General features: G+C 36.3%; 1 protein-coding gene across 1 annotated transcript in view; it reads right to left on the bottom strand.

The window, feature by feature from the left end:
* Positions 1-22232, bottom strand: part of SEMA3E (semaphorin 3E) — a 132981-nt gene extending 110749 nt beyond the window's left edge. Inside the window, exon 1 of the mRNA XM_050324781.1 lies at positions 21463-22232. Coding sequence (XP_050180738.1) covers positions 21463-21577 — 115 coding nt within the window. The 5' untranslated portion in view covers positions 21578-22232. The remainder of the gene's footprint in view (positions 1-21462) is intronic.
* Between the last annotated feature and the right edge of the window lie 5657 nt (positions 22233-27889).

The raw sequence follows: 27889 nt of genomic DNA, 5'->3' as shown, positions 1-27889 counted from the left end.
AATTCTCATCCATCACTACACATGTGGGCTGACCCCACACATCTGTGCAAGCCTAAGAAAGCAATAGGTTTAAACAGAACCTGCACTGATGTAAAGCAGTGAAATCACATAGATCTACTTAAGTTGCGGATGATATATCAATTTACACTGAGTTGCAATGTAAACTGCAATGAATTTGGAATTTGAATATAATTTGAATTGCACTGAGTGGAAAAGATAGTGAGTTTAGTGTACTAAAACTGAGTACTGGGAAACCCAAGTACGTGGCATAACCAGAGAAAATGTAAGTAAAAACTTATGCACGTGTAGCATAGCAAGGGAAATTTTAACTCCTGGATTATTCAGTATCTCAGAATGATAGTACTCTTTCAGAGAGGAGAAAATTTTGTTGCTGTTGAAATATTTGCTTTATGAATAAGTGTGTAGTCACCCTGGAAAACAAGATGTTTGAAGTATGATGATTGAAATGCCAGGTGTAGACCAGACTCATTTTACATAATTGTATTTATTAAGAAATTAAACGATCATCATTGCCATCATCAGCCCTAATTCCTACTCTGCTGCTATGAACTTTACATTGATTTATCACACAGAAGTTGTGAAAGTGTTTGTACAAATACTTAAATAGTTAAGCCATATCACACAATTTGTCTTAGACTCTTCAGATCTGTCTTCTGTAGAAACATTATAGAAATGGCCAGGTGTGGACAAAATTTGCTCAGGGGTTAGTATTGTGCACTTGCCCAAACATCTTTTTGTAATCTATCATTTCAAGGTGTACAGGTTGAGGCAAGACATACTCTTATTGAAACAATTGCTGCTGCAAACCAGGTTTTGCAATCACTGAAGGAAACTCTTCCAATATTGGTGCTTTTTGCTCTGATGATCCCACTTTTGGATGGCTGTGTTGGAGGCTGCAGTCATCACAATACCTATTGTAGGAATTCAACTAGTCAACTGAATAGGCTGAGTAGGAGAAAAGCAAACTGAATCGCTGTTTTTAACTGTGAATGTCAAGTTCTCTCTCTGAATATATACAGCTACTTATCACTGCAGGTGAATAACAGGACTTTCTGCCGGTGAAAGACATATACTGCTTCATAAGATGTGGACAGATGTGGGTTTTTGGATCTGTAAGAATGATAAACTGTCTAAGTGATCCATAGTGAAGTAGAAAATTCTATCCTTGACTTAGTTAATAGTCCAGGAAACTGGCTATACTCCATGGATCTACTCTCTAGTAACATGAAACACCAGGGATCTCTACTTCTCAATTACATGGAGTGCATGGCAATTGTTATACTCTGTGCAAGATTTTAGTGTTCCACAGACTACTCAAAACTGAAGTCTTGAGGAGAAAATTGAAAACATGAGATTTGTTGCTTAAGTCTCAGAGTGGTCTGCAGCATCCTTTGAAAGTCTGAATTTACTGATGGGAGAAGGAGAAAGTAGTTAATGGTTCTTCCTGTCAGGGTGAACTACAAAGGTTACTCATCTAAGATATGCTAACCTTCATATTGTAACAGTTCATCTATTTTCCAGACAGTCCTATAGGATATGAAAACCTGGCTTTAGAATTTTGAGTGGTATTAAAATTACAAGGAAGCCTTTTTTTGAACACTGAGGTATGGTATTAAAATACTGTGTTTAGCTGTATAAGTATTACATATAACAGAGTCTTAAATCTCTTAATATATTCCCAAAATCAATAAGCAATTTATAGAGCTACAGGAAAACAGCTATCAGGCTTTATAAATAGCAAAATAACAATTTTCAAAATACACAGTTTAAAAAAAGACATAAACAAATATATTTAATTAATTATTAAATCCAAAATGCTACCAGAACCAAAAAAGTAAATAACGAGGTATTCAAGTCAGGACCTGTACAGTATATAGACTATGTCTTTAAAGATCATTCACAGAATGTGAAAAGTGACAATGGTTTCTATGAGAATATTATTTTATATCTGTATTTATTATTGTTACTTCTTTCAAAAAGAAGGAGTATTAACATATAAAAAAATTTATATTCTCATTTGGGCAAGGGTATATCTTTTCCAAGACTATATGTAAAAAATTTCTGCAATCCACCTTATTGTTTCTCACTATTATTTTCCATAGGCCGAGCGGTGTACTCACAATGAGAAGAAATGTCCAGATACATAAACATACACACAGCCTATTTCATCCACATTCTGTCTACCTGGGATCAAATTGAAACTTTTCTGCAGCTACTGCTGTTGTTTGAAATAATAATAATAATAAGTAGAACACAGCAAGTTGAATATGAGTCAGCAGTGCCCTGGCAGCCAGGGGGGCCAACCATGTCCTGGAGGTCATCAGGCAAAGCATCGCCAGCCAGTCAAGGGAGGGGATTGTCCTGCTGTGCTCTGCTCTGGAGTGGCCTCACCCCAAGTACTGTAGGAAGTTTTGGGCACCACAATACAAGGATATAAAGCTATTAGAGAGTATCCAAAGGAGGTCTACAAGGATGCTGAAGGGTCTAGAGGGGGAGGCCATACAAGGAGCAATTGGGGTCACTTGTTCAGCCTGGATAAGAGGAGGTTGAGAGGAGACCTCATCGCAGTCTGCAGTGTCCTCACCAGGGGCAGTGGAGGGGCAGGTACGGATCTCTTCTCTCTGGTGACCAGTCATAGGACTCTAGGGAACAGCATGAAGCTGTGTCAGGGGAGGTTTAAGTTGGATATTAGGAAAAGGTTCCTCACCCAGAGGGTGGTTGGGCTGAAACAGGCTTCCCAGGGAAGTTGTCACGGCACCAAGCCTGCCAGAGTTCAAGAAATGTTTGGACACATTTGCTCTCAGGCACATGGTGTGATTCTTGGGGCTGTCCTGTGCACCACCAGGACTTAGACTCAATGATCCATATGGGTCCCTTCCACCTCAAGATATTCTTTGAGCAACAGTATGACAATATTTCAAGTAAAGAGAAATCCACATCTCCTTTTCAAATGTTAGGCAGCTTAAAAAAAAAAAAAAAAAAGAAAAGAAAAAAAAGAAAAAGAAAAAAGAGAACATTTTGAAAAATTGCATTTATCATGCCAAGTGAGAACTTGGCGTTCAAGGTTGTGTCAAATTCTATCAAAGTATACTTCAGAATAATGAAACATAGTTCTTCAGTTTAAATCTGTTTTCAATGTGCTTATGCAAGGCAGCTTGAGATGACCAACTATAGATGTAGAAAGGCAGCATTGGTTTCCAGTCTAGCAGTTCCAAATAACCAATTTGTTCTCAAATTGCTTACCTCAAACTATATTCCCAAGTGCTTACAATGTTCCCAAGAACTTACAATGTAAGAAATTCAGAATTATTTGCTTATTTAAGATGGGATGAATATAGAAAGAAAATCATATCTGAGGGATTTTTTTGTAATTCTACATCTTCCTGAAGAATATTGTCACACTTCTATTTCTGATCCTAGTTATAACTGCAAGGGTAAAAACAAGGCACAAGGGAAATAACAGAGATATTTAGATAAATTACCTAAATATTTAATATCCCACAATATTGCTGTTCTTTGTTTTGGTTTTCATCTCAACAAATTGTTTTGGAGGGTGTCATTATATGAATCTTTGCTAGTAACTAGTTTTAAAATAAGTCAGTCACTTCCTATGTTTTATTTGTGGAGTCTGCTTATGAATTTCCTAGAATTTAGGTAAGGAAAACAAAGAGGCTACAACTTCTAATGACAAAAGAGTAGAAAAAGCAACAAGCTTTCAGGCACAAGGTCTTTTCTGCAGTTCTCTCAGATGTTATGTTTCCACATCAACTGTAGTATTGTGATCTCACAGCATGACAATTGACATTTTAGTTAGATTAAGAGGGTCCTACCGAGGAAGATAACCCATCTGCTCTACTGATTGCAGACCTGAAAGAGTAAGAAAACCACCCATTTGTTCAGTGGATATGTGTCTCTAACTCTGCAACGTGGGACAGCATTTCAAAAGACAGTAAATACAAGTCAAGATTACACAGATATTGATATATCAGTTTAGATGAACCTTTTAGTTTCTCCTCCCTAACTTTCTACTCAGTTGACCTGGATTCTCACCATGAATTCTCAAGATGAGAATAATATACCCATCATGATTCTGGATGTAGCATGAGGGTGATGGGAGTATGTATAGGCACAAAGCCTGATGAGGTAATTTTATAAAATCATGCCAGAGGAAATGTGGCACAGCCTTACCCACTTTCAACACATTCATCTGCACCATCTTGAAGCCAACTCCAGTGGTTTTTTAGGAGTTTTGGAGGTTTTTTGTTTGCTTTTTTTTCTAATTTTTTGGAGGTGAGATGGGAGGAAACACCAAGAAATTACTTTCTCCTTTCGCTTTCCTCCTCACTCCCTTGAAAATGTTCCAGAGAGGGCTCACAGAATATTTCTTTTCTCCTATAGGTCCAGCAAGAGTCCTAAGAGCACATAACTACAGGAAACACTCAAATGGACTGTAGAAACGTAAACAACCAGAAACTGGGTGTGGATTCATAAAAATCCAGAAAAATAAATTCATCATACTATTTTATGAATCAAAGAGAAATACTCTCCCTGAAAATGATTAGTAACCACCGGAGCCTTAGCTCAGCTTTACTTCCCAAACAGTAAAAACATCAGCATGCTTCTGGTACCTTGAGGATAGTTAGCTTTGAACAGAAAGAAAGAATCAACATTTGAAAAGATCACACATCTTCACTCTTCTCCACCACACTGTTAATATGGATTTTTACAAGGTTCTCATTCATAAAAGAAACCTTAGCTTAAGTTTAGGAGTGCTGCAAACAAAGTGAAAAGCCCAGTTTGGGCTGCAGTATATGAACTAGTTCTGTCCTAATTTTGCAGTGAGGATGCAGTGAAAACAAAACTAATTGAGCTTCCAAAAACACAAGTTGCCTCAAAATCTGGAAAAGATCACAAAAGACTCAGCCAACTGAAGCACTAAAACGTCAGAGGATATGTTCACAGAAGTCCCAAACACATGCTCATAGGATATGCCGAACTTGAGCTTCCTCATGTGATATATAGCTCAAATCTTATCCAACTGATCTTAATGCATACAAGAATTAATACAAATGTGATGTATATTTAAGTAGGGAGTTCTTATCCTTTCTCTTCCCGTTTTCCTATAGAATATTTTTCTATAACTATTTGGTCAACATCTGAAAGACAAGTTAATCTTAAAATTATTCATTATGCACTGATTTTTACAACTCAGAACAAATCCCACATATTCTTATATCATCAGTCATCCTTATAAAATCTTTGTCCAAAGGAATCTATGCTTTTAACACAGAAACCAGACACAAGAGTATTCAATTGAGACATGCTCAGCTTGGGAAAACAAAAACATACCACTTATTCAGTAGTCATGAATGATCTATTGTGCTGTTCAATTATGTCACTCTCTTTCCAGATTATCCAAGAAAAAAAGTTTCATCTGTTATTAAACTCTGGATAGCCTGAACAGTACATTAGAAATATAGTCTATCAACTTTTCCAAATACATTTGACCCAGGAATTTATTGCATATTGAGAGCTTACATTTGCCTTAGATCAAAAGTTGAATCATTTTAACTACAATTCAGCTGGTGTTTGCCCATGTCTCAGAGTTAACATACAACTTACTGCTACTGGAATTCTTTAGACCTTTTCCAGGTTCCAGTGGAAGTTTAAAGGAACAAATAAAAGAAGTAAAGCTCATCTCTGAAAAAAGTTGACAGCTTTGGAAGCCAAAAGTAAACCTGCTCCTTATTCAGACATTAAATAAAAATTACCCTAAGCAAAAACTGATACTTTCTTGAAGTTTTAAGCACATGCAACTAAAATGTAATAATTCATTGAAATTAACTAAATTCCCCTAAATTGGTTTGTTAAGTCAAAGTAAATCCTGTACCTTGAGCTGAAAAGTTAACTGCTACTTTCTGTATTTTCAAACTTGTTTTCAACTTTAAAATAAGCAGACATGACAGCAACTCCTCTATTCTAAGCTCTAAGCTCTAAGCTTTTCTTCATCCAGACCCCTCAAAACTGAGCAAGAGACATATGCCACAAAAGAATGTGTAGAAATACTTCTATTTTATACAAACAAGAAGCAATACATAATACAACTGTTGAAACAATGTATATTCTAAAATATAAGAAGCACATTTATTTCTTGAACCGATGTCTGCAGAGAACATGGAGAGAACCATAAGGACATGGTACTAGTCTGACTGGAGAGAATGTTAATAACACAGTCTTGACTGAGATCAGTGAGGGTACAAAAAAGAATAATATTATATTAAAAATAAATATTGAACATCTCTTTTGTGAACTGATTATCTGGCATAATGAAGAAAACATTTAAAGAAATTCCGTTTTGCATGTTAAATGATTCCTTCTCGGAATGGCTTGTTCTGGAACATGTCTGAGGAAACGTTAGTCGGAAATTGAAAAAATAGGTATACTTGAGACATTAAGTAATAGTGACCACAACAGAATTAAATTTCAATCTCTTAGAGGGGGAATAATATTTAAAAAAAAAAAAAAAAAAAGAAAAATTAACCTTATGATCTGACATTTCAGAAGACATTCAAAACCAAAAGCGAAACTTGTAAAAATAAAATAAAAGGACCAACATAACTTAATTTAAATCCTATTACTAGTTGGAAGCTACTTAAACACATTATATCAATCATACATATTTCTAGACCTTAAAGAATCAGGAAAATTTATTTTAAAAACTCTACTAGCAAAATGACAAGTCTTAGACTTTCTTTTTTTTTTCATCAAGCAGAAATCTTTTCAAAAGAAAGAAACAGCCTACTGAAGCTAACAGAAGAGAACAAACTATGGACATGAACTGATGGGGATTTGATGCATGACCAATCTATGATGAGATGACAAGTTAACATGGCTCAGCTGACTTTTGATGAATGAATGCATCCAAATCAAGTAATTTTAGCCTCAAATTAACAATTATTCTGTGGAGTTTCTTTAGTTTATGTTCAGAGCACTCTGTAAACATGCACCCAGGTGACATGAAACTTGTTAAACCATTGCAGACTCTGTTCCCGAGTCCTGCATTTGCGATTTGCAAATCTACAGTAAAATCTGAAGAATGTGCAGCCAAACTCAAACCCAGGTAAGTCGTCTGCACGATGTGAGTCATGTACGCTACCTTGGAATAAACGAGCAACTGAACATTTGCTTTGCAGTTGTTCTTCACCATAATAATTTAAGGAAATAATTGCTCAAGACATAGTTGTTTCAAGCAATAATGATAAGCCTCTGTCCTAGAGAAAAAACGTCACTTAAACTCACTGATAATTTATTAAGTTTTTAGCACTCATTGACGTTCATCAAAAAATGGAATTTTGCCAAACTCGGAAATTCTTCTAATGGTGGATCAGAGTTTCCAAAAGAGCAGGTAATATTTCCAGAAATAGATGCAAAGCTCTTTCAATTTACTGTCCATTATTGTTTCTAAGAATTCTTTACAATGCTGAAGACTATAAATGTTTGAATTTTTAAAAAGTAATATTTATTCTTAAACTTCAAAAAGTAGGACTTCAAAGAAAAATGCTGTATCTCAATTCATTTATACGGCAGTCATCGCTAAGACAGTTCACATGGAATTTTTGAATTAAATATTTAACTATGAGCAAAACAAAGCATTCTTGTGGAGACTAGAACTGAAGGACAACACCCATCATTTACCCTTTCAAAGTGTTGTTACTGTTTCTGACAACTGAGAGACAGCAAGCCTTGCTTTAACATTCCTAAACTATCTGCAAAATAGAAGTTAATTAAGAGTATCTAGATAAACATTACAAAAGAATAAATGGCAGCAGTTTAAGGAAAAATTTGGTTTCATCAGCACAGTAGAATTTTTGGAATGCATTTCCAGCACAATCAATAAAAGGGAAAAAGGTTAATTTATCTAACTTAGTATCACAAAGCACTTTAAATAAAATGCTGTACTTAAGTACTTTGGAGGTTACTGATAAATAAAATTGCTTGTTAGCACAGCATATAACAATTTATTACTAGTTTATCACTCAGGGCTGTGAATGACACCATCTAAGATAATACAAAGTAAATAGAGAATGATTTTTTGTTATTACTTCTAAATTAGAATGTGCTCATATACCCATAGATTTTATTTTTTATCTTGCTTGTCTACACACTTGTCAGCTGCTAGCCTGAGGAGCTTGGTTTTTTAACTGTTCATGTTAACAAGTCTTTTGGTAAAAAGTAACTGATACAGTGGGTTTGATTTAGGGTAGATGAAGTCTTGTCTCACTAGCCCAGTTATCTGGTCTTCTTTAAAAGTTCTAGTCCATACATTTAGCTAGTGAGAATTACCAGTTTGGAATAACCAAAGGAGATAAATGATCTCTCATAGTAAAGATTATTTGATTCTCTTGTGACAAAAATAATTCTAATTTCGTAGAGAAAATGAGCTGTTCTGGAACACTCTGCCAGTTGGTGATGCAATCCATGTTCCCTATGACATGTGAGATCCTGCTGAGCAATTTCAAATTTTGTGGGAAAAGGGTGAGGAGTAAGGGCAGTCTTCAAAACATTAAGTTTTTCCAAGTTTCATGAAAATCACCAGTTAAGAAATAGAAATACTCCGTTAGTCTTTTAACCATAAAGGAGAACCAACTCATTATCCAATTAATACAATTAGCAGACAACTAGTCAATTAGCACATGCAAAGTGACCGGTCAACAAGCACATGCACACACAATTATACCTCTGTTACTTTTGGACCACCTGGTTAACCAAAAAAGTGGTTAATAAGCAAAAAGTATTGAAGAAATACTATTGAAAGTTACCTGAGAGGGAGATGTTGAAAGGGAGATTTAAGTGCCTGGGATAAAATTCTGTGTGCTGCAGTAGAAAAAGGTGAGTGTGACTTTGGAAGAATTAAGTGTTTTGTTAATAAGTGAAGATACTAAAAACGCTAGTGATAAAGAAAAGGTCTCAGACTACTTCAGGAGAGGAACAAAAAGGAGAAACCCAAGGGATGTGTGCTATAAGGATATAGGAGGCTAGAATACATTTCTTTCACTTTTCAAGTTTGTCTTCTGCTTTAATTTTTGGCTGCTATTGAGACACGTCCTAGTTCATTATTCCTATTGTCCGTGTCACGCTACTCAAAGGCATTTCAGTCTCACTAGGCAAAACAACAGGTATATGGAAGGAAGTTTTATTCTCACACATAGGTTGTATAATTCTACTGGGAAAAAAATTATGAGATTTAGCAAGACAAATACTAGAGGATCCCAGGAGCTTGTTGGAAATTTATCATAAAATTTCAAAATGCATCCAGATTTCTGAAATCTAATAGACCATTAACACATTATTGGTGATCCAATCAACCCAACAGAGAAATCCTCAATGAAAGGAAAGTTTTCATCTTTCCCAAAAGAAATAATTTAATTATAAAAGGATTTGGTTTGTAGAAGTTATGGTACCCATGTTTTATGGGTACCATAACTTCTACAAACATCATATCTGATCTCTGGAGTTCACCATCCAAGCTAGCTACCAGCAGTTGTGAGGTCTTTATGAGGGTTAAAAATTAGTAAATCCTTAGGGTTAGGAACTGATTGGTTAAAACAAGTCTTGTCCAATCAACAGAATTAAGGTCAGCCTGAGGGCTTTCTAATCCAATTATGCAACCTGCTCTTGGGATCTACCTTCACCCTTTAGTGCTCTCAGATGCATTTTTAAAAGTCTGTAAACAGTTCTGTAGTGAGTAAGTAGTATCAGCATTATTACAATCCCTGTGAAAGCAACTGCAGAACTCCAAGATGCCAACAGAAACACACTATTACCCTGTGCTACTGTAATGCACTTGGAAGCATAATTATGGGGCTCAGGTGGATGCTGTAATGCCTAACCTGCCATCAAAATTGCAATGCCTGCAAGAGCAGACCTTATAGACTGAAGGACCAAACACTTATAAAGCAAAATCACTGCAGCAAAATTTGTACAAAAATCAAAATCTGTAGAAATTGACCAACAGTTAAACACAGAGGCAATAAGGCTGAGGCAAGGCTACTGTCATTCATATAGTGTATGACTAATTCAGAAAAACTCTGAAGCACCTTTTCATCATAGACTAGAAATATACTTTCTGTGCGTTAATTTATAGTTTACACCATTTAAAATATAAAACATGCTAGGACATGACAAGTTTAACTTTCAGATATACCCCATGGGTCCCTACAACACTCCCAGGCAATAGTATCAGATATCAGTACATGTCAATATGTCTGTTACCTTTCAACTATCCCAAGGCAGAGCATTTCTATGCTGCTGTCAACTTCACAGCACAATTCAGGAGCTGTTTCACAAGAATGTGTAAACATTAGTTACTATTATTTTCAAATCTCCATGCTGTAAGCTTTTTGTTTTACTTTTAAATTAAGAGGACAAGGAGTTTTCAACAGCCCAGAGATCTAATTTTACAGCTCAAGGGTTTTAGTGCTATTACACATTAAAGCAATAAATGTGAAACCACAAAAAAAATTCCAATCCATTAACCTGATATTCTGAAGTAATTTGTGACATTTTCTAAGAAAGTTAAGGGGTTGTTCCGTGTCAAGAAAATTACAGAAACCACATATAGCACTTGTAATATCTGTTTCACAATCCTAAATGACATGTACCCACACATATTACAACCTCTATAAAATCATCAGAGAAGCATCTTCTAAAAATACCATTTTCTTAATAACAAAAGAACATGGCAGGTTGTAAGTATCAAGTTTTTCATAAGTGTTTAACCATAGAATAAAGTGGAAAGTGAAATCATACACATTAATCAAAATTGTCAGCATTTAGTGTTGCTTGGTAATGCTGGGAGTATGGGCAAAATAGAACAACTTTTGTCATGATTGACTTTAATCAACCACGCTACAGGGATTGCCTCAAAGAATTTGTGTCTTAGACTTTGATCTTGCAAAAAACCCCAACTTAACTTTTGATCAATGGCCTAATTTGTCTAATTAAAGGTATACGCGCACGACCAAATATTTATAGAATCAAAGTTTTAGGATATAGTCTATAAGGCCACTTTGTGTGCTGTGGAAATAACAAATAGTTTGTATATAACCTAGATTTTTACTGCTTCTTGGTCTCAGCTCTTAGCTGAGCTCTGACAGGAAGCTGTGAGTGGTTCACCTATTTCAACGTGATAGGTCATCAATTTAGTGTAAAGCAAAGCTACTTAACCTAAGCATATCAAGCTTAATCTAAATCAGCATATTGTGCACCAAAGCAGATGCAGAGCACAACAGAGTCGTTACTGTGGTCCAGAGATAGCTGTGTCCAGCAGCTGTGGGAGCCACTTAGGTCAGGTGACTACACCTCCATCCTCATCTTCCAGACCATTATTAGATCAAAGAAACACTATTTAGTAATAACATCTTCACTTATACTTTATCAGGGCAATAGTACTGCTGCCTGTAAGCTGCACTAAGTCATTCCTGGCAAAGGGTTTTATCCTTGGATGTGCAACATGCTAGACTTATCATCAGACATTCGCCTCAAATCCGTCTTACCTACTTTTATCAGACTGTAAGCAAGGCCTCTGCTTTAAGATGACCATTATCTTCCTAAACTCAGGAGAGACAGAAGCACACTTTTAGATGTAGTGCAGCAAATAAATGGATCACCTCTTTCAGAAAGAAAGGTCAGGAACAAGGAATATCTTGTCAAGTTTTTCATCACAAAAGTTTGTAAGAGATTTGCTATTGTCCTTAGTAACAATGAAATCAGGTCCCTCTTCTATTTTTATATTAAAGGGTTCATATATTTAGCAGTAGAATTTAAGGATAGTGTGCTTCATTCAGAGCTATAGTTGGAGAACCACTCTTTACTGTAACTTTGTCATCTAAATGTGAAGTGTTTATTTACAAAAAATCAAGTATTTTAGAAACTAAATAACCCATTTTGAGTGTTAGCCCACAGAAGCTGCAGTCACTCAACAAGGAATACTATAGAATCAGTAAAGAATTTGGGACTGTTTACAGCCTGGTTCTGAGCTATAATAAATGCTCAACCTGCTGAATACTTTAACACCATCTCAATAGCATGTTTAGAAACGACTATGATCCCAGATGCTTGTGTAACCTGAAAATATGCAGGAGGCTATGGCCATACCTAAGATAAGGAGAGAAGAGAAAATAATGACTTACTGCATGTAAACACAGGCACGTAAAGACAAGACATTTTTTCAGCAACATTAATAAGAACAAGATCTCTAAGACAGCTTACGTCTTTCTGGGCTCCCAGACAACACATATTTTCAAGCTTTGCATCATACCATTCTCAATCAACCTAGATGAAATATTTAATATATAAAGGAATGGGTTTATTTTCCTTTACTCTTGGCTTTTACCATACACCCACAGGAAAGCACTTGGCTTAATCATAACTAAAGAGTTGCAGGAGCTCATGGAATTGAGCAACACTTACTAACCTTTAGCTTTCTGGATGAAAAAATGACCTTCAGTGATGACCCCAGTGAATAGTGCTATCTGGAATAATCCCCTCACATCAAGTAACCTATTATTTTACTATTATTAAGTTTTAGTAACACTGCTGGGAGAAACCATCTGTTAAAAGAGAAACAAGGTACTAACCCCTAGGTATGTGGGGACTGTTGTTTTCTGCAATCAGTTTAAGGCACTTTTCATTCATTTTGTACAATTTCCTTTCATCAGTGTCAGAAAGATCAGAATAAGAAAAGGCCAACATCCCTGTGATGTTTATTGCACATCAACAAATAAAAGATATATTTACAGCTGCATTCAACATTTTAGTAGGCCTATTAAACAAATGTGTTGTAAGAGAAAGCCTATAAAGCGAACTTAGCAACAGTAAAAAGCCCATTGTTTGACTCCCCACAGAAGCTTCAATTGCTTCACAGTATGAAGTCAGGAATCCTTTAGATAAAAATAAACACAGAAGAAGTAGAGAACAGATACATTAAGGATGTTAAGACCAGTGAAATCTTTCGCTGAATGCCTATCTTGGAAGCATTGGTTCCTCAGTTTACAGAGTTACTTTGCAAATAGTTAGCAAAAAAACAATCCCAAAAAACATCATCATACTGGAATGATCTGGTTGACAACCTTTTATATTTGTATGCACATATATTTTAAAATTTTATTTAAAATTTAATAGAAAGAGAAGGTAAACTGCAAATGCTGAACTGAACAAGTGAATTTTCCAAAACCTGAAATTCTTCATTACTGATGAAGTAAAAACATTAGCAACATGATTTCACAAGGATCATTAACAACTTTTTTTTCTTAGCTGTTCCTGCCAAATCACAGTCTGAAGAGCAATATATATTGCTTGTCATCAAGTTCTTATAAATAATGAGCATCTTCTGCTCAGGCTGAAGAGCTATGAGAAGTCATCAGTGACATCTTTTAGTTTCTCCCAATTTTGGCTAACAGGCATTGTTTGGTTGAGTTTGGGGTTTTTTGATTTTTCATAAAAGAAACTTTTGACCTTTAGTTTTTTTCTGCATTTTGATATTAAGTATTCATAGGGATCCTTTGAACAATATTGTAATCGATTGCACAAAGGAGACAAGTCTCGTATTTGTCATATAATCTTCCTTGACTGGAAATGTGTCCTTCACAACTAGGTTTCTGATATGAAAGCTTGTGTCAAGCAAATTCAACTAAGAATGTTAACATCATTTTTGAATATTACATGTCTATGGCAAACTAGTCTTTGCCATTAGAACATTATAGGGTTTCCTTGGTGTTGACTTTTTAACTCGCAGAAGTACTCAAAATTTCAGTTTTTAAATCTTTTCTTGATAATGGAGATCTAAGCACCAGGACTCAATCAGTAACAGGCAGATGAGTTACTGCACCATGTTTCTCCATGGAAGGCAAAGAGGTAACATGACAGACTATTTCTGCTTCCTGGTAAATGCAATTGATTTTGGACTGTGCAGTTTACAAAGTAAAAGGATGGCACTTTCATGAGGCAAATGAAGTTTCAGTCTGAAGCACAGCACTGCATTCAGGAACAAATCTTAAGTCATTACATGTAACTGGATGACTCTTACTGACTTTTAATAGGAGCTGAGCAGATTCTGATTGACAGAAGAGGTAATAAAGCATGCCAAGTACTCTACTGAGACAAGGTAGCAAGAGATGACAGCAACAACAGCCGATTATCTGCTTTCACCTGAGACTAATAAAAAGTAATTTAAAGATGAGATTCAACTTTTATTCCACCAAAAATTACTTTTCAGCTACACAAGCGATCCAAGTTTTGCAGCTATTGGCTACACACACAGAATGGGTGTCATGCCAGGGCCAAGATGTTTGGCAGGCATCCCTTCGTTGACAGCTTTGTGGTTGCAGACCTCCTGTACATACTTGCACAGAAATTGAAAAAGAAACCTTTGACATGCACTCTGGAGGTCCTGTGAATTGCAGGTGAAATAAGAATGAATATACTAGAAGAGTAACAAAGATTTGTCACTGAGATTTTATATGCACCAAGAGCAGTGCAGCTGAACAGTGTATTTAAATGCTCAATTGTAACGTGCTGCAATTTACAAATCCTTTGAAAAGGACATCAAAATGGCACCAAGAAACCCTGAGAAAAAAACCAGAGAAACCATTCCTTTTGTTGGCAATGTTGTTTCTTCAAAAGAAAAACCCAAAAATCTATCTCAAAATACTTTTGCTTGGGTGATTTTTATAGGCATGAAAATCACCACAGAGTAAGAAAAAAACCTGAATACATAATGATACATTCCTGCTTTACATTGTTTTGAAAGGAAAAAAAAATAGTCTTTCAACTGCTATAAAACAGTTTGCCAAAGGGATGCAGCATGAGTGAAAGCATATCAATTTATAGCTGAAACTAACAGAAGATGCTTAGAGGAGAAGCACATTGAAGGCAGCCTTCAACTGAATTTTTTTAACAAGGATAAATCTCTTCCAAAATAAGAATTTGTAGCCTTGAGGATGATCAGAAGAACTGAGATCAAGGGAAATAGGAATTTGTCAATTTGTGAAATGATAAAAGTGGGGAAACAATAAGTTGGTAATATTTGTTTTTGAAGCTGTTCTCTGAGAGAATCCTGATCATTTCATTTGTATTAATGTATGCAACAACCTCAGTAGATTCAGTTCCTTAAACTGTACCTTGGTGATGGCAATTTAAATTTTTCATCAATTTAAAGATGAAATTTATTTTTAAAACTTCACAAATATTGTTTCTTCAAAGTTAATTATGTCCTTTCTTTACAGGAGTTTGAAATTACAGTTGAAGCGCACTACAGATTTTTTATAATGCAACATTTTCATTCTTTTTCTCTTTTAACGTGTTCTTTCATGTTTAATCCTGAAACCTTAACTGATTTAAACAAATGCCAAACATTAACTAACCAATACAAAACATTTAAAATAGTACACTCAAGAGGGCTGCTTTGGGTTTTTTTTCCCTGTAAAATGAAGATTATAATCTATAATCCTTCAGGCTATGAATTTTTTTAAGAAATTATGCTTTTTCTAATTAATGCTGTCTGCATGCTATAACTGCATCATCTTTGCCTGCCTATATGAAGAAAACCAAGGCAGCAGTTTTAACCATATGTAATATTTCCATTGCACACTTTTAGAACATTTATTGACCAAAAGTTTCTCAAAAGGCCTGACACAGATGCTCACCCTTGCACATCATCCTGTAAATCATGTAAACAGCACTAATCTTGTTTTCATTTCAGTAAAATATAACACTTGCTTTCAGTGAAATAATGATGAGTACGATATCTGATAAAGAGTTTAAAATAGCAGATGGTGTTATCACTTTGAAAACAGGGAGTTAGCTGCAGAGAAGCTACAGCATGCAGGATATTCTGGTCTTGCACCTTCAGATGGTACTTAGTTCTTTAAAGCAAAAGCAGGCAAGTGATTGATGTTAGGCAGCAAACCGTCTGCTTCTTGCATCCCCGGCGGCGGTGCTTATCGCCTCGGAGTTCTGCTACAGCAATACCTACAGAAGCCTTTGTCAACAAAATGCAGTTTTGAAAGGAACGAGCATGAATTCTCTGCCAAAAATATTCCTGTCGCAGTGAGCGAGTCACTCCAGGATTACTTGTAAGCACTCCTGAACTTGCTAGCAGGTAGCTTTTGTGATATGGATGAGTAATAAACTTAAATCTTGTCCTAACTCTTGGTAAACAATCAGTTGCCTGTCCGTGGTAGATGGGATGTAAAAGCTCTCCTCTCTGCCCTAGAAGTGTCCTAGAGTGCATATTTCTCTAGGACATTTCTAAACTTAGATTGAATTCTGTGTGGCCTTGATAATTTGAGTAAGAAGACATTACTTGTCATTTGATTTTTCCAAACACTCATAATTCTGGTTATCAGCCTTTATAGCCAGATACATGTAGATGTGGAGCCATAATATAGGCCTTTACTTCTTACACCCTTGGAATTATACTGTTCTTTAATTCACTGTAAGAAATATAAAAACTTCAATCTGTTATATATAAACACACATTTTAAAGATACATACACAATATCATCTATCATTTTTAGACATCGACTTCTCTGGACTATATGTAAGCAAAGACCACAAGTCAAATCCTTATTCTGGTACAAATTCAAAGTGATTTACATCGAGCTGAATTAACAACTTTCTTGAACTTGAATTTGCTTTGGTAGGAAAACTAATCTTTCCTAGTCATTCAAAACCAAAATTCTATCAGAGTGAAAGCTGTTAAAAATAGAAAACATTTTCGTGCATGAAATTGAATAAGTCATAATTCAGTTATGGGTTATGTGGCTAGTCATTAATTATACATGATTTATGTGGCCAATTGATTACTAATTGAAAATACTATACTTGTATTAAATATATTTGCCTACTTTAGAATTCAGAAATATCTGTCTAAAAAATCCCTACATTTTTATTACTCAGTTTAATTGTTTGCCCCTGACTAAATTTTACTGCCACCTAGCTAAAGAACAGATAGAGTAAGATACCATGGATAAGTATGGTGAAATTCTTAATGTTGGTTAAAATAAATTCTAAATTACAAATATCAAGAAAGCTAAAGTAGGTGTGCTGAAACTCTGGTCCCTGCAAATGGCAACAAAACATTTTTTCTGCTGTAATAGATCTCAGCAGCCCTCAAAGATGATTAGTCAGCCCTACCAAACCTAAAATCTTCTACATTAAATACTTTATATTATACATTTTACATACTAAAATCTGAATACATGGAAAAGATCACTTTTTGTCTGCAAAATTTCATCTCCCTTCCTTAGCTGTCTGCTGCTTTTGTTTGAAGTATTTATGCTTGGAGAATAAATTTTTTAACCCAGATGAATTCCTTTTATGTTCACTCCTCCTTCTGCCTGCTGCAGCTTGACTCTACTGTAGAAAGTGGCAAGCAAGTAAAAGAGAGATATTTGGATGGGTAAGACAGGCACAACTGCTTCTTAACCATACTTTTTCCAGACAAGAGCAGTGTTCAGTGCATAGCTACACAATCTGAGGTCAGGTAATGCCAAAATTTGTCAAGTCACTCAAGAGCAACGTAATGGGTAAAACAGAAAACAGATCCCTCAAGATCTGCAAATCACTGCACATAACTAACTGTACCAGATCCCATTGCAGCAACAAAATTGTACAGACCACTCATCTCATTTTCATACTATATTACCTTTGTTCTTTACCATATTCATGAACTAGAGAAAAAAATAATCCAAAACCAGTTAGAAATACACAGTACACCATGCATAATGCTTGAATTATACAATTACACCTTTCATGGGCCTTTCAGGTCCTCATGCTTTTAGTGCAGCTCTATTAGGCTTATATAAATATATCCCTCCTGTCCTCTGGAAACCCAATCCATTTCAATCTGTAATGTAAATAGTTTCTTTTTAACACACAGTGTGTGCTGATTTCACCTTAATTGTATATTTCCCATTGCAAGAACTCAAACTGTGGGGTATTGGGAAAGAATTTAACCAGCAGCCTATAAAGAATAGGGGCTGAAGCTTGGATTCCATTAACACCTCATTAGCCAGGGTCTGTACCGTATGTAAAATGAGCTAATGATTTTTAAATGTAGTTGTCAACCTATAACTTAATCATGTATAAATCTATTTTCTGTAATATTGAGCAAAATATAATATATTTTTATCTCTACAAATCAATATGAAGCTAGTGGAGTACACAGATCTCAGCTGGTCATCATCAAACACTGACCTTTAGTGTAATCATACCACTAATACCAGAAGTGGTACTAATTGCAGTGTAAAATTTCTAATAGACACAAGCTGATGGTTTGAGGAAAACACCTCCAAGTTCTGGACATAAACATAGTTCAACTTACTAAAAATGAAGTTAGAACCATAAAATGTCTGCAAGGTGGTTATAGGATTAATTTCTAATCTCATATAAAGGAATGGCAAAATCCACGTTTGAGTTTACTGTGATTAAAGACCATCTTCTACCTCACCTAAAATCACCATTACTGTTTTGCATTGACTTGACAGGTTTAACAGTAGTTCAAGAATGCAGGACTTTCATTAACTCCCACTGAAGCAGAGTAAATGGCCATAGAGTCAAACAGGGGTTGCGCAATAATTGGCAAGGGGATTGTGGTATTCCTATCCATCAGGTGACCCCTCTGCACCAGGGTTAGGACCTGATCTTGTTCCTGTGGGTTGGGAGACACGTGTGCACTGCAGGTGAAGGTCTGATTTGCAGTGAGAGCAAAAGGCTCTCATTCTCTGTCAGATCACTACCTCACTTTCACTGAGCATCACTTTCAAAGAAAAAAAAAAAGAGAATTTGTGAATTTATAAAAATCAAAGGAGTCTCTAATTTGTGGAAGCCTTCTTCTGGCTCTTTAAAGAAACAAGACTTTAAAATACACTAGTCAAATATTCTTTCATAACAAAAAAACCTCATGTCCATAACCTCATCATACTCATTGCAGAAGCCTTCAACTTATCAATCAGCATTAGCAGATCTTGCAAAGGTCTAAATCCCAATTAGCAACGAGCATCTGCAGCTCCAAGGGGAGGCAGTGAACAGACCCACTCACTTTCATGTTTCAGGGTCTTTGCAGAGTAATTTTTAACTGAGTTTACAGCTACTTTACACATGTGGGCTTCATCCTCTAAGCAACTTTGTGCACAGAGGTTTGCACAACCACCTCTTTGTAACTACCCTGCACCTCGCTGGTACCCACAGCAGTCTTTCCACTGAGTAAAAGCAATTAAGAAGAGGGACCCTCCTGCTGTTTCTGTTTGATTAGTGAATGGAGCAGCAACATTTGCTTATTGTCTTCATGCTTGGTTGCTACATTCTTTTGGCTGGGAGGATTGCAGGAGCTGTTCCCAGGGTGGCAGGCAGGTATGCCATTTCCAACCTTTGGCTGGGGATACGTGGTCAGGCACTCACTGACTGCAACACTGCTTGTAAAATCAGTCACATTTTGTAAGTGTGAAAAATGAGGTGGGGTATTGTTCAAGGTGAAATATGTGTTTTCATGGGAGGGAATTTATGAGGACAAATCTTCCTGTGCCATTGGATCTGAGTGAACTGCCATCAGGCAGGGCCCTCATTTGGCCCTCTGTGAGAAATGGATGGTTTAAAATCGCTTTGAAAATATCAGAGTTATGATGAGTTATGGCCAAATTACTGGCTCACTGCTAAAAAGAGAAGTAGTATGCAGTGAAATGTACACTGATTCCACTATCAGAAAAGCAATTAGTACTACAAGTGAGCAGAGAAGCAGTTAATTGTTGCAGCACCATAGTGGGGAGCTTGCCAAAACTGGCAGTTAAGCCAAAGTCCTGAACCAACACAACACTAGGTCTATTTGTCTCATTTACTGTGCTTTTCTCATCTCTCTTTCCCATCACAAGCAAACAAATATCAATAATAGTTATAGCCCTCATAATTACATCTAGAAATAAACCAATTTTCAAATGCAGATTTTCAATAGTAAAAGATGTGGAAGGATTATATAATCAGCATTCCTACTGTACTCTGAAACCATAGGTTAAAACATGAGTGGCTTATATATTAAGAAAGGTCATTATTTATTTCATTTAGAGCAATTAATTTTTTACTTACAAGAAAGCTTTTCATGACAAATATTTATTATTTTAAAATGTGTTTCACTGCCCTATAAAAGCAAACCCCATTTCTTATAGCTTCCTAGCAAGACATTCAGACCAATTATCCTATTCAGCTTCTTCCTTCCTTATAATTGGTAATTTAGCTTGCTATATAAAACACAATTAAACCTTGTTTAGAGTAAACCTGTCAACACATGGAACTCTGGCTGATGTTAATTCCTAAATTTTATCCATACTTAAAATAGGTGTTCTAATGTACTTCACACTGATGTAGCTTAGTTATCAATTGCATAACTACCAGAATGTTCTTGAGTAAATTAGAATTTGCTCATTCCCAACTATGTCAGCAAAAAGGCATTTTCTTTTCATCTATGCATAAGAGGTAATATCAAAACATTATTGATTAGACAATCATCAGTTTATCTTGTATATTTACATTGTTTGCTCCTACTGCAATAGTTATCTGTCATACATATCTAAGTATATAACCTACAAATGTATGTACTGCTGCAGAGAACTGAAATGCCATGGTTGTGCACAGGTATTTTTACATATATACAGGATTAAACCCAAATCATAGGTAAGAGTTTAAATCACATGCATTCCAGAACTGAATAAGGGCACTATGAATGGGCTAGAGAAGAATGGTTCATGCTTCAGGTAACTGAAACTTAAATAATTTAAAACAAACAAAAAAGTTGTAAGTATTCTACATACATATGTCAGGAAAAATAACACTTTTTTCTTTGGGTAACTCAAACTGCAAACAGACTTACATTGGCAGTTAGTCATTTTAATTATAGTGTGATGACACTTGCTAGTTTAGAAAATGAATCATATGGCTCACAGGAATTCAGTCTTTTTGCCTTAGCTATATTTGTAGGCAGAATTCTAAAAGTGAAACAGACATTTAATTGTTTAAGGGCTACATGATGCACAAGAGTACATTTATTCAGCAATAATTTCAGATTATCTTCTTCATTTCTTTCCCTCTTATTAAGAGACCTGGCAGCCTGCTTACAGTATGGAGAGTAAGAATGACATGCAAATCTAACACACTTTCAGGTAGAGTATTTCAGTAGTATAAAATCATCACTGTAAGTATGTTAAGTCTTCCAGAATTCGGTAAACTTAGTCAAGGATGCAGTCTAGTACAAGGAAACATTTCACAAGATTTCTTAACAAGAACATTTTACTCTGTCAGAGGACCATCATTTAACCCTGATGCAGTACATCCTGTGAAGTCAATGAATCTGCATTAGCATAAAGTCTTTAAAAACCTGACACACTGACCTACCTTTATGTGACAGACGTAACCTTGGCTGCCTCGTATCCGCTGCGTGACATCCAGCCGGTAACTCTAGTAACAAGCCATACAGTGCCAGGATTAAAAGGTCCTGGGCAGATGCCATCCTGCCCAAGATAAATTTCTTGCTCTCTTCACTTAAACGCTGATGTTTGTTTGTTGTTTTGGTGAGGTGTTTTTAAGGCTCCAACTTCCACTTCTACTTTCCCAGTGCAGTTAGATGTCTCTCTTTGGTCAGTTTGTGGGGTATCTCTGTGTGATATTCAGCGTTCATCAGAGCAGCACACAGCCTCAGCTAGCCATTTGTCAAGCTGTGCGAATGTCATGTAAAAATATTCCCTCCCTAGGACAATTGTTTATAAAGTGCGAGGACATTCCAAGGCGTTACTCTGCAGTGTTGTGTCTTGAGCTGTCTCTAGTAACTCTGCCACTGGATTCAGGAAGAAGCTGTATTTTCAGTCCCTCCTGCAAGGCAATTCATTCACAGAAGGAGGGAGGGAAAAAAAAAAAAAAAAAAAGGAAAAAAGGAGAAAGCACCCTCCTCCTTGGTGCTCTTCAGAACTCAGCCCCTTGCTCTGACTTGCCAAACAGCTAGTTTTAATTCACCTTTCACCTTTGCTAATTAAAAACAAGAAGTGCCATTCCCTCCTGGAGTTGCAGGATCCACCCAGCGGGAAGCCAGGCTGTCAGGCTGCTGTATTCACTGAGAAAGTTCAGGGAGGGTTGAGGCAATGTACAGTACTAGCTGCTTCTAGGAAGCATTTTAATCCACATGCCGTGCACTGATTCCTCAATTGCTTTGTGGTTTCACGTTGTAAAGCGTCGGGAGAAGGGTCAGAATTCCTCCCGTCCCTCCCTTTTCGAAAAGTCATTTCAGCTTTTGTTCCCAGCTCAGTTTTAGAGGAGGATCAACCCTTGCGTTAACCATTTAAGTACATTATCACTTAGAGTCATTAAACAGCATGCTACTAAGTGGATCAGAATAAAGGATTCCAGTTGTATATCCTTTCCTACTTTAAGATAAAAGATTCTGCTTTTACATCTTTCCCCCTGCCCCTTCCCCCCTACTCCCCCCTCAAATGTGCTTTTAGACTGTAGCTTCTCCCCTTTACATTTTGAATGTCTATAAGTCTGGAACCTTAAATCACCTATGCATGTCAGTAAAATTACTTATCTGACTAGATGCCAGTAGGATTGGTCAGTATTAAAAAATAAAACCAAAACACAAACAACCAAAAGCCTGATCAAAGTGTTGTGATGATAAACAGCATCAGATTTACAAGTGCCAAGCAGCCACCTCGGTATTTGCAGCTAACAAATACCAAAAAACTTCATCTCTTTTTCTCATCATGTGTAACTTAAAAATATACCCATAGCAAAAACTAGATTTTATAAATGAAAACTGCAGATGTCCGGAATATATTAATTAAAGACTAAAGTTGTCTGTAATTAAGTTCTCATTCATACAACCATTTAGGATGATGCAAGGTACATTTCAGACACTAACAATTGCACTTTTTTTAATGGTAGCATTAAAACCATATTAAATCTTCATACTTTGCATTGTTTTATACAGAAAAAGAATCACAAAGACAGGAAAATGAAAACTAATATATGCATTGACAATAATGCACTCAAACAAATTTGGTAGTCAACCAAAGATAATGATATTTGGAGAGAAAGATTTAAGAAGAGATTACTGTATGGCAGCAAACTGAAAAGAACCCAGAACAATACTACAGTGAAATGGCATTAAATGTTATTAAATGGTATTAAATAGAAGGATGCATGGATGGGAGCAGACATATCTGTTCAAGAAGAATAAAATATATGAACTACTAGGACAGAGAAAAAATACAGCTTCAGTGAAAGGACAGAAGTAAATCATCAGAGTGCCCAAGGACTCCTGGAGGCTGATGAATAATCAGGAGCAGGGAGGAGGTCATGTCTACCTGTTACTTCTCCAAAAGCAGGTCATGTTCACAAACCTGGGCTTGCTTTGAATCAGCTGGAAACTGTGCCAGCAGCAGCTAAACCACAGGAGCACAAGCTAAATCACACAGCTATCTGCTCCATTTCTTGCACACAACTGCAGGTTGCAGTGGATTTTATTCTGATGTGCCAGCTGTCTGGCAGTATCTCAGCATGAGTATTTGAGATATTGTCAGCGGAGAAGACAATGCAGGCTCTGCCTCCAAGCACGGACCCCAGCATGGAAGGGTTTATCATCTACCCAGTGGGATTGTTATTACTGGCACCTTTCTGTAGTACTGAGGCATACAAGTGTTCTGCATTTGACCATTAAGGTCTGCTCAAAGACGCATGATCTGGTGCCTGTTAAGGTTAGTGAAGATTCTCCTTCGGTTGTGATTCTGTGATTACAACCAAACCAACAAAACAAACAAACAAACAAAAAAACACACAAAAAAAATGAAAAAAAACCCCCACAATTTATAGATTTCTCAAATACTCATTCTCTCTCATCAGAAGTCTACAAAATGTAAACACTTCTGAATCTGAGATACTCCAAATGGAATTTTTTTTTTTTTTTGAAGGATCTTGTTACGGAAAATTTAATACTCCTTCTAATTTATGGTATGCATTTTTAAACAGGACATAAAAATCAAAATGTGGGCTTACGCTATTAAAGCTAAAATCATATTCAGTGAGTAAAGCAAACATAAGTGCAAAGTGCCAAATCTCACCTGTCTCTAAAACTCCCCTCCAAGCTGTTGTAGGGTGGCATTTATTAATTTTCCCAGGCTTCAACTGGGATCTTAGATGCTCAAGAGATTGAATATGTATACTTTGGGTATCCTGAGATGGTATCAAAAAGTTAGTGTGGCGAGTTCAAAACAATTTCCCCAGTTTTAAAGTTCTGTTTTCATTTTCCAGCTGGTTAAAGTGAACTGGAGGAGGGAAGGCACAAGGGAGCTGCTTGAAACTATGGGCCTTATTCTGTATTTAGATAAGATGTAGGGTGCAGCAGGTCTATTCAAACAAGATAGATATATACAAATAAGGGCAATTCCCCCACCAACCTGAGCTTACATGCACTCACATGCATTTCTAACCCCACACATCTCAGCCATTACACAACTCCTTGGTTCCCTATGAACACATGACCCAGGGCTGGAGCTCCAGTAGAGTCAGCAATACCCAAACAAGCTGATTTTCATATTTGTGCCCAAGGACAAAGCTTTTTTGTCTGAAATCTGATTCTCAAGCAGGGTGGGCTGTGCAGGTGCCTCAGGCTCCTTCCCTGCCTGTCGAGGGAAAGGCTGGGGCAAAGGCACAGCAGCAGAAGCTGGAGCTGCTGCTTGATGTTCTGGCTTTGGCTGTCAGCAAGAGATGCCGGCATGGGAAAGCTGGGAATGGCTGCTGGGCACGGTGAAAGATGCCTGCATTGCAAAGAAACCTAACAGAATAGAGGAGAAAGGGAAAGTTCATATATCAGTATATGCAGGAGTTTGATTTTTTTCCCCTAAGTTAATGTTCTCACAGGCTGGATCTTCTCATTACAGTCCTCAAATTGCTGTGTAAGGATTGCAAGTCTTACACCCTTACACAACAAGTTTTGCAGCAAAGCAAGTAGTGGAAAGGTACACGCAATTTCAACTCAAGAGAAATGTGTGGCCTCAGGCAAATCAGTCAATCTCTCTGCCTCAACATCTTTTCAATTGGAGAGGTACATGTTCTTACCTCAAGGGGTGTTTTAGGAGACTTCTTATAAGGTTTTAAGCAGTAGGTGGAAGGATGGCAACACAGATGTTCAAATATTAGGATTCAGTCTTAGATGAGTACAAACACAGATGCCCCAAGGCTTTGGAGCCCTCGCGTAGTACAGTGCTGGATCTCTGAAGAGTAAACAAGGTGGGTTTACTGCTTATTTTCTGTTAATAAGGCAAATACAACAGATCTCTGTCAAACCCAAGTTTTTTTCAGTAGTAAAATCTCCAGTTAAGTAAATGCTGACAGATAAATAAAAAAACAATGCCTGAAAACCTATAAGTAAAGAGTATTTGAAAGTTGAAATGCAAACCCTGTATTTGATTGCTGGGGTAGAATATCTATAATTACTGTCCTAAAGAGAAAGACAATGAGTTTTCTCCATACGGGAAAAAAAAGTTTTCTGTGTACATTTGCACTCTTTATGTACAATAAGGAAGTTCATTAAAAGAACTACAAATTAATTGTGAGTTGCTATGTAAAGTCTGTGAACCATAGCTTGATTTGCTACAGCTGCTGCAGATCCAGAGCAATTGTAATGAAATCGTTGAGCCTGTAAATCTAAGAACTCTAACACAAAATACTTCTGACATATTGTGTGAACTGGTTTAAGTTTAACTGATAGAGTGAAATGTAAACTCAGGAGCACGATATAAATAAGTAGATCTGCAGCTACTAGAACCAGTAACAAATTCTAAACATTATAACTATAAAGCAAAATGAAATGTTTAGAAAATTTAAAGCTGGGGTGGTCCAAGAATTGCCATAACCATAACTTAAAACCAGTTTTAAAGACTGCCTCCTTCTTCTGGTGATGATACACTGAGCCACAGCAGGAATTCTCTCTTTATTTCTGTCTCTTTCTGACTATGTTTGCAGATCTGAAGAAGATGAGCAACCACAAAAGGAGCTGTATGGCCTTCACTGAAGTTAATGAAACCTGTATCTGCATTAGTACTGTAACATGCAGTAGATGCAGTGCACAGGTAATCATATCTTCATTTATTTAATAGAAAAAGCTTTAAAAGACACTTAAATATCAACTTATAGTGCTTCGTCTGTAAGACTTTTTTTTTATGTCACTACTTGTCCACTGGACATTGCAGTTCATATCGACATGTTAACTATCAAATTCTGTCAAACAGAAATTCTTACAACAGATAAAGGAGATGAAGGAAAGATCTGTATATCATGTAGCTGTTAACTTTCCTTTATCTCTGCCTTTGAGATGGGAATTCATGTCTGCTCCAGTCTCCGTTACAAACTGGCCACCGGCTCTCTTACGTCACCAGTACTGGAAGGAATGGTTACACCAAACTGCTTGTCAGGTGGTGCAGCATATTAGGTAAGAGTGCTGACAGGACACAACAAGAAAGCGAAAGAGCTGTTCCAACAGGTGAGTAATCACTCAAAAATATCTTCTGGAATCTCAGCGAAAGTAGCGCAACCACCACTTGGATGACCCCACTGACCCTCAGGAGGGTATGCTGACTGATGGCAGAAGAATGTTGCCAGATCTTGTTTGTTACAAGGAAATAACAGGAAATAATAATAAAACTTGGTCCTCTATGGAGTTTTCAGATTAGAAATATTTTTGGTCTTTGCTTTTGTTATCGGGAATTGGATCATAACTCTGTGTGAAACTATATGTGTTTATATGTAATGTCTCCAGGATGAGGAAGTGTTATTTCTCTTGTTTTATACACAGTGAGTTCTCTTTGATCCAAGATCAAGTTTAAAAAATATTCATTAAGCAAAAGAGTTTGACTGAACATGAACCTGTACTTCAAACTAGCCACAAAATTACATGATAAATTAATGCTCTGGAGGAAGAAAAATAATTTCAATTAAATTACAGTTCACTTGATTCCAGAAGGACTGGGTTTTGACAAGTAAATATGGAAGCATACTGTCCTTGGAACATTGTTGTTTGCAGTAACGTTATTTCTATGACTAATTACAGGTGAATGTCAATGCTACTTGGGATATATATTGGTACTTTGGCTAACCTATAAAAATAGGTAGAATACATGTTTCTTTCTTTAAATGCATACCTCTTAAGGGATTTCTTTATAGGTTGTACTAAAAAAAACAGACATCTTGCTGTATCTTATTCCTGAAATCAACTCCATGTGCCTGACTTACGATTAGTACATGGGTCACAGCAATCTGTATGGTTAGTTATAGATGAAAATCAAATTACTGATTTCTCTAGGGGAATGTATTTTTGATGATATTTTTGCTACTAAATAATTACTGAAGTCTCTCAATGAAAAAATAAATGAAACAGTTAGTTGTTTGTTGAAGATGAAGATGAAATATGGCATGACAGATTTTCCACTGATCACTGAGCAGGAAATAAAAATATAATGGTCAAAAGTTTAATAATATGGCTACCAGATACTTCCTATTAACTCAGAATGAGAAATACATTTTATTAAAAGTTAATGATGCCATTTTTATCCCATATTATCAATGTGAATACCATTTGGTTCTCCCTTTACGTGATTTTGCTTCCAGTTGGTTGCTTCTTGGTTCTTCATTATTTAGAAAAGATACAAAACAACAAACAAATACCCAACTAAGGAACAATATTTTATGCCTTAAAAGTGTCATTTAGTTACCTCAGTTCTTAGCTAATAATTTCTCTATGGAAGAATAAGTGGTTTGCTAATCTTCAGAGACATCT

This window comes from Myiozetetes cayanensis, unplaced genomic scaffold, assembly GCF_022539395.1.
Source record: "Myiozetetes cayanensis isolate MyiCay16 unplaced genomic scaffold, myiCay2020 scf3, whole genome shotgun sequence".
In the NCBI taxonomy this organism is placed as follows: Eukaryota; Metazoa; Chordata; class Aves; order Passeriformes; family Tyrannidae; genus Myiozetetes; species Myiozetetes cayanensis.
This window is presented reverse-complemented; position numbering and strand designations above follow the sequence as displayed.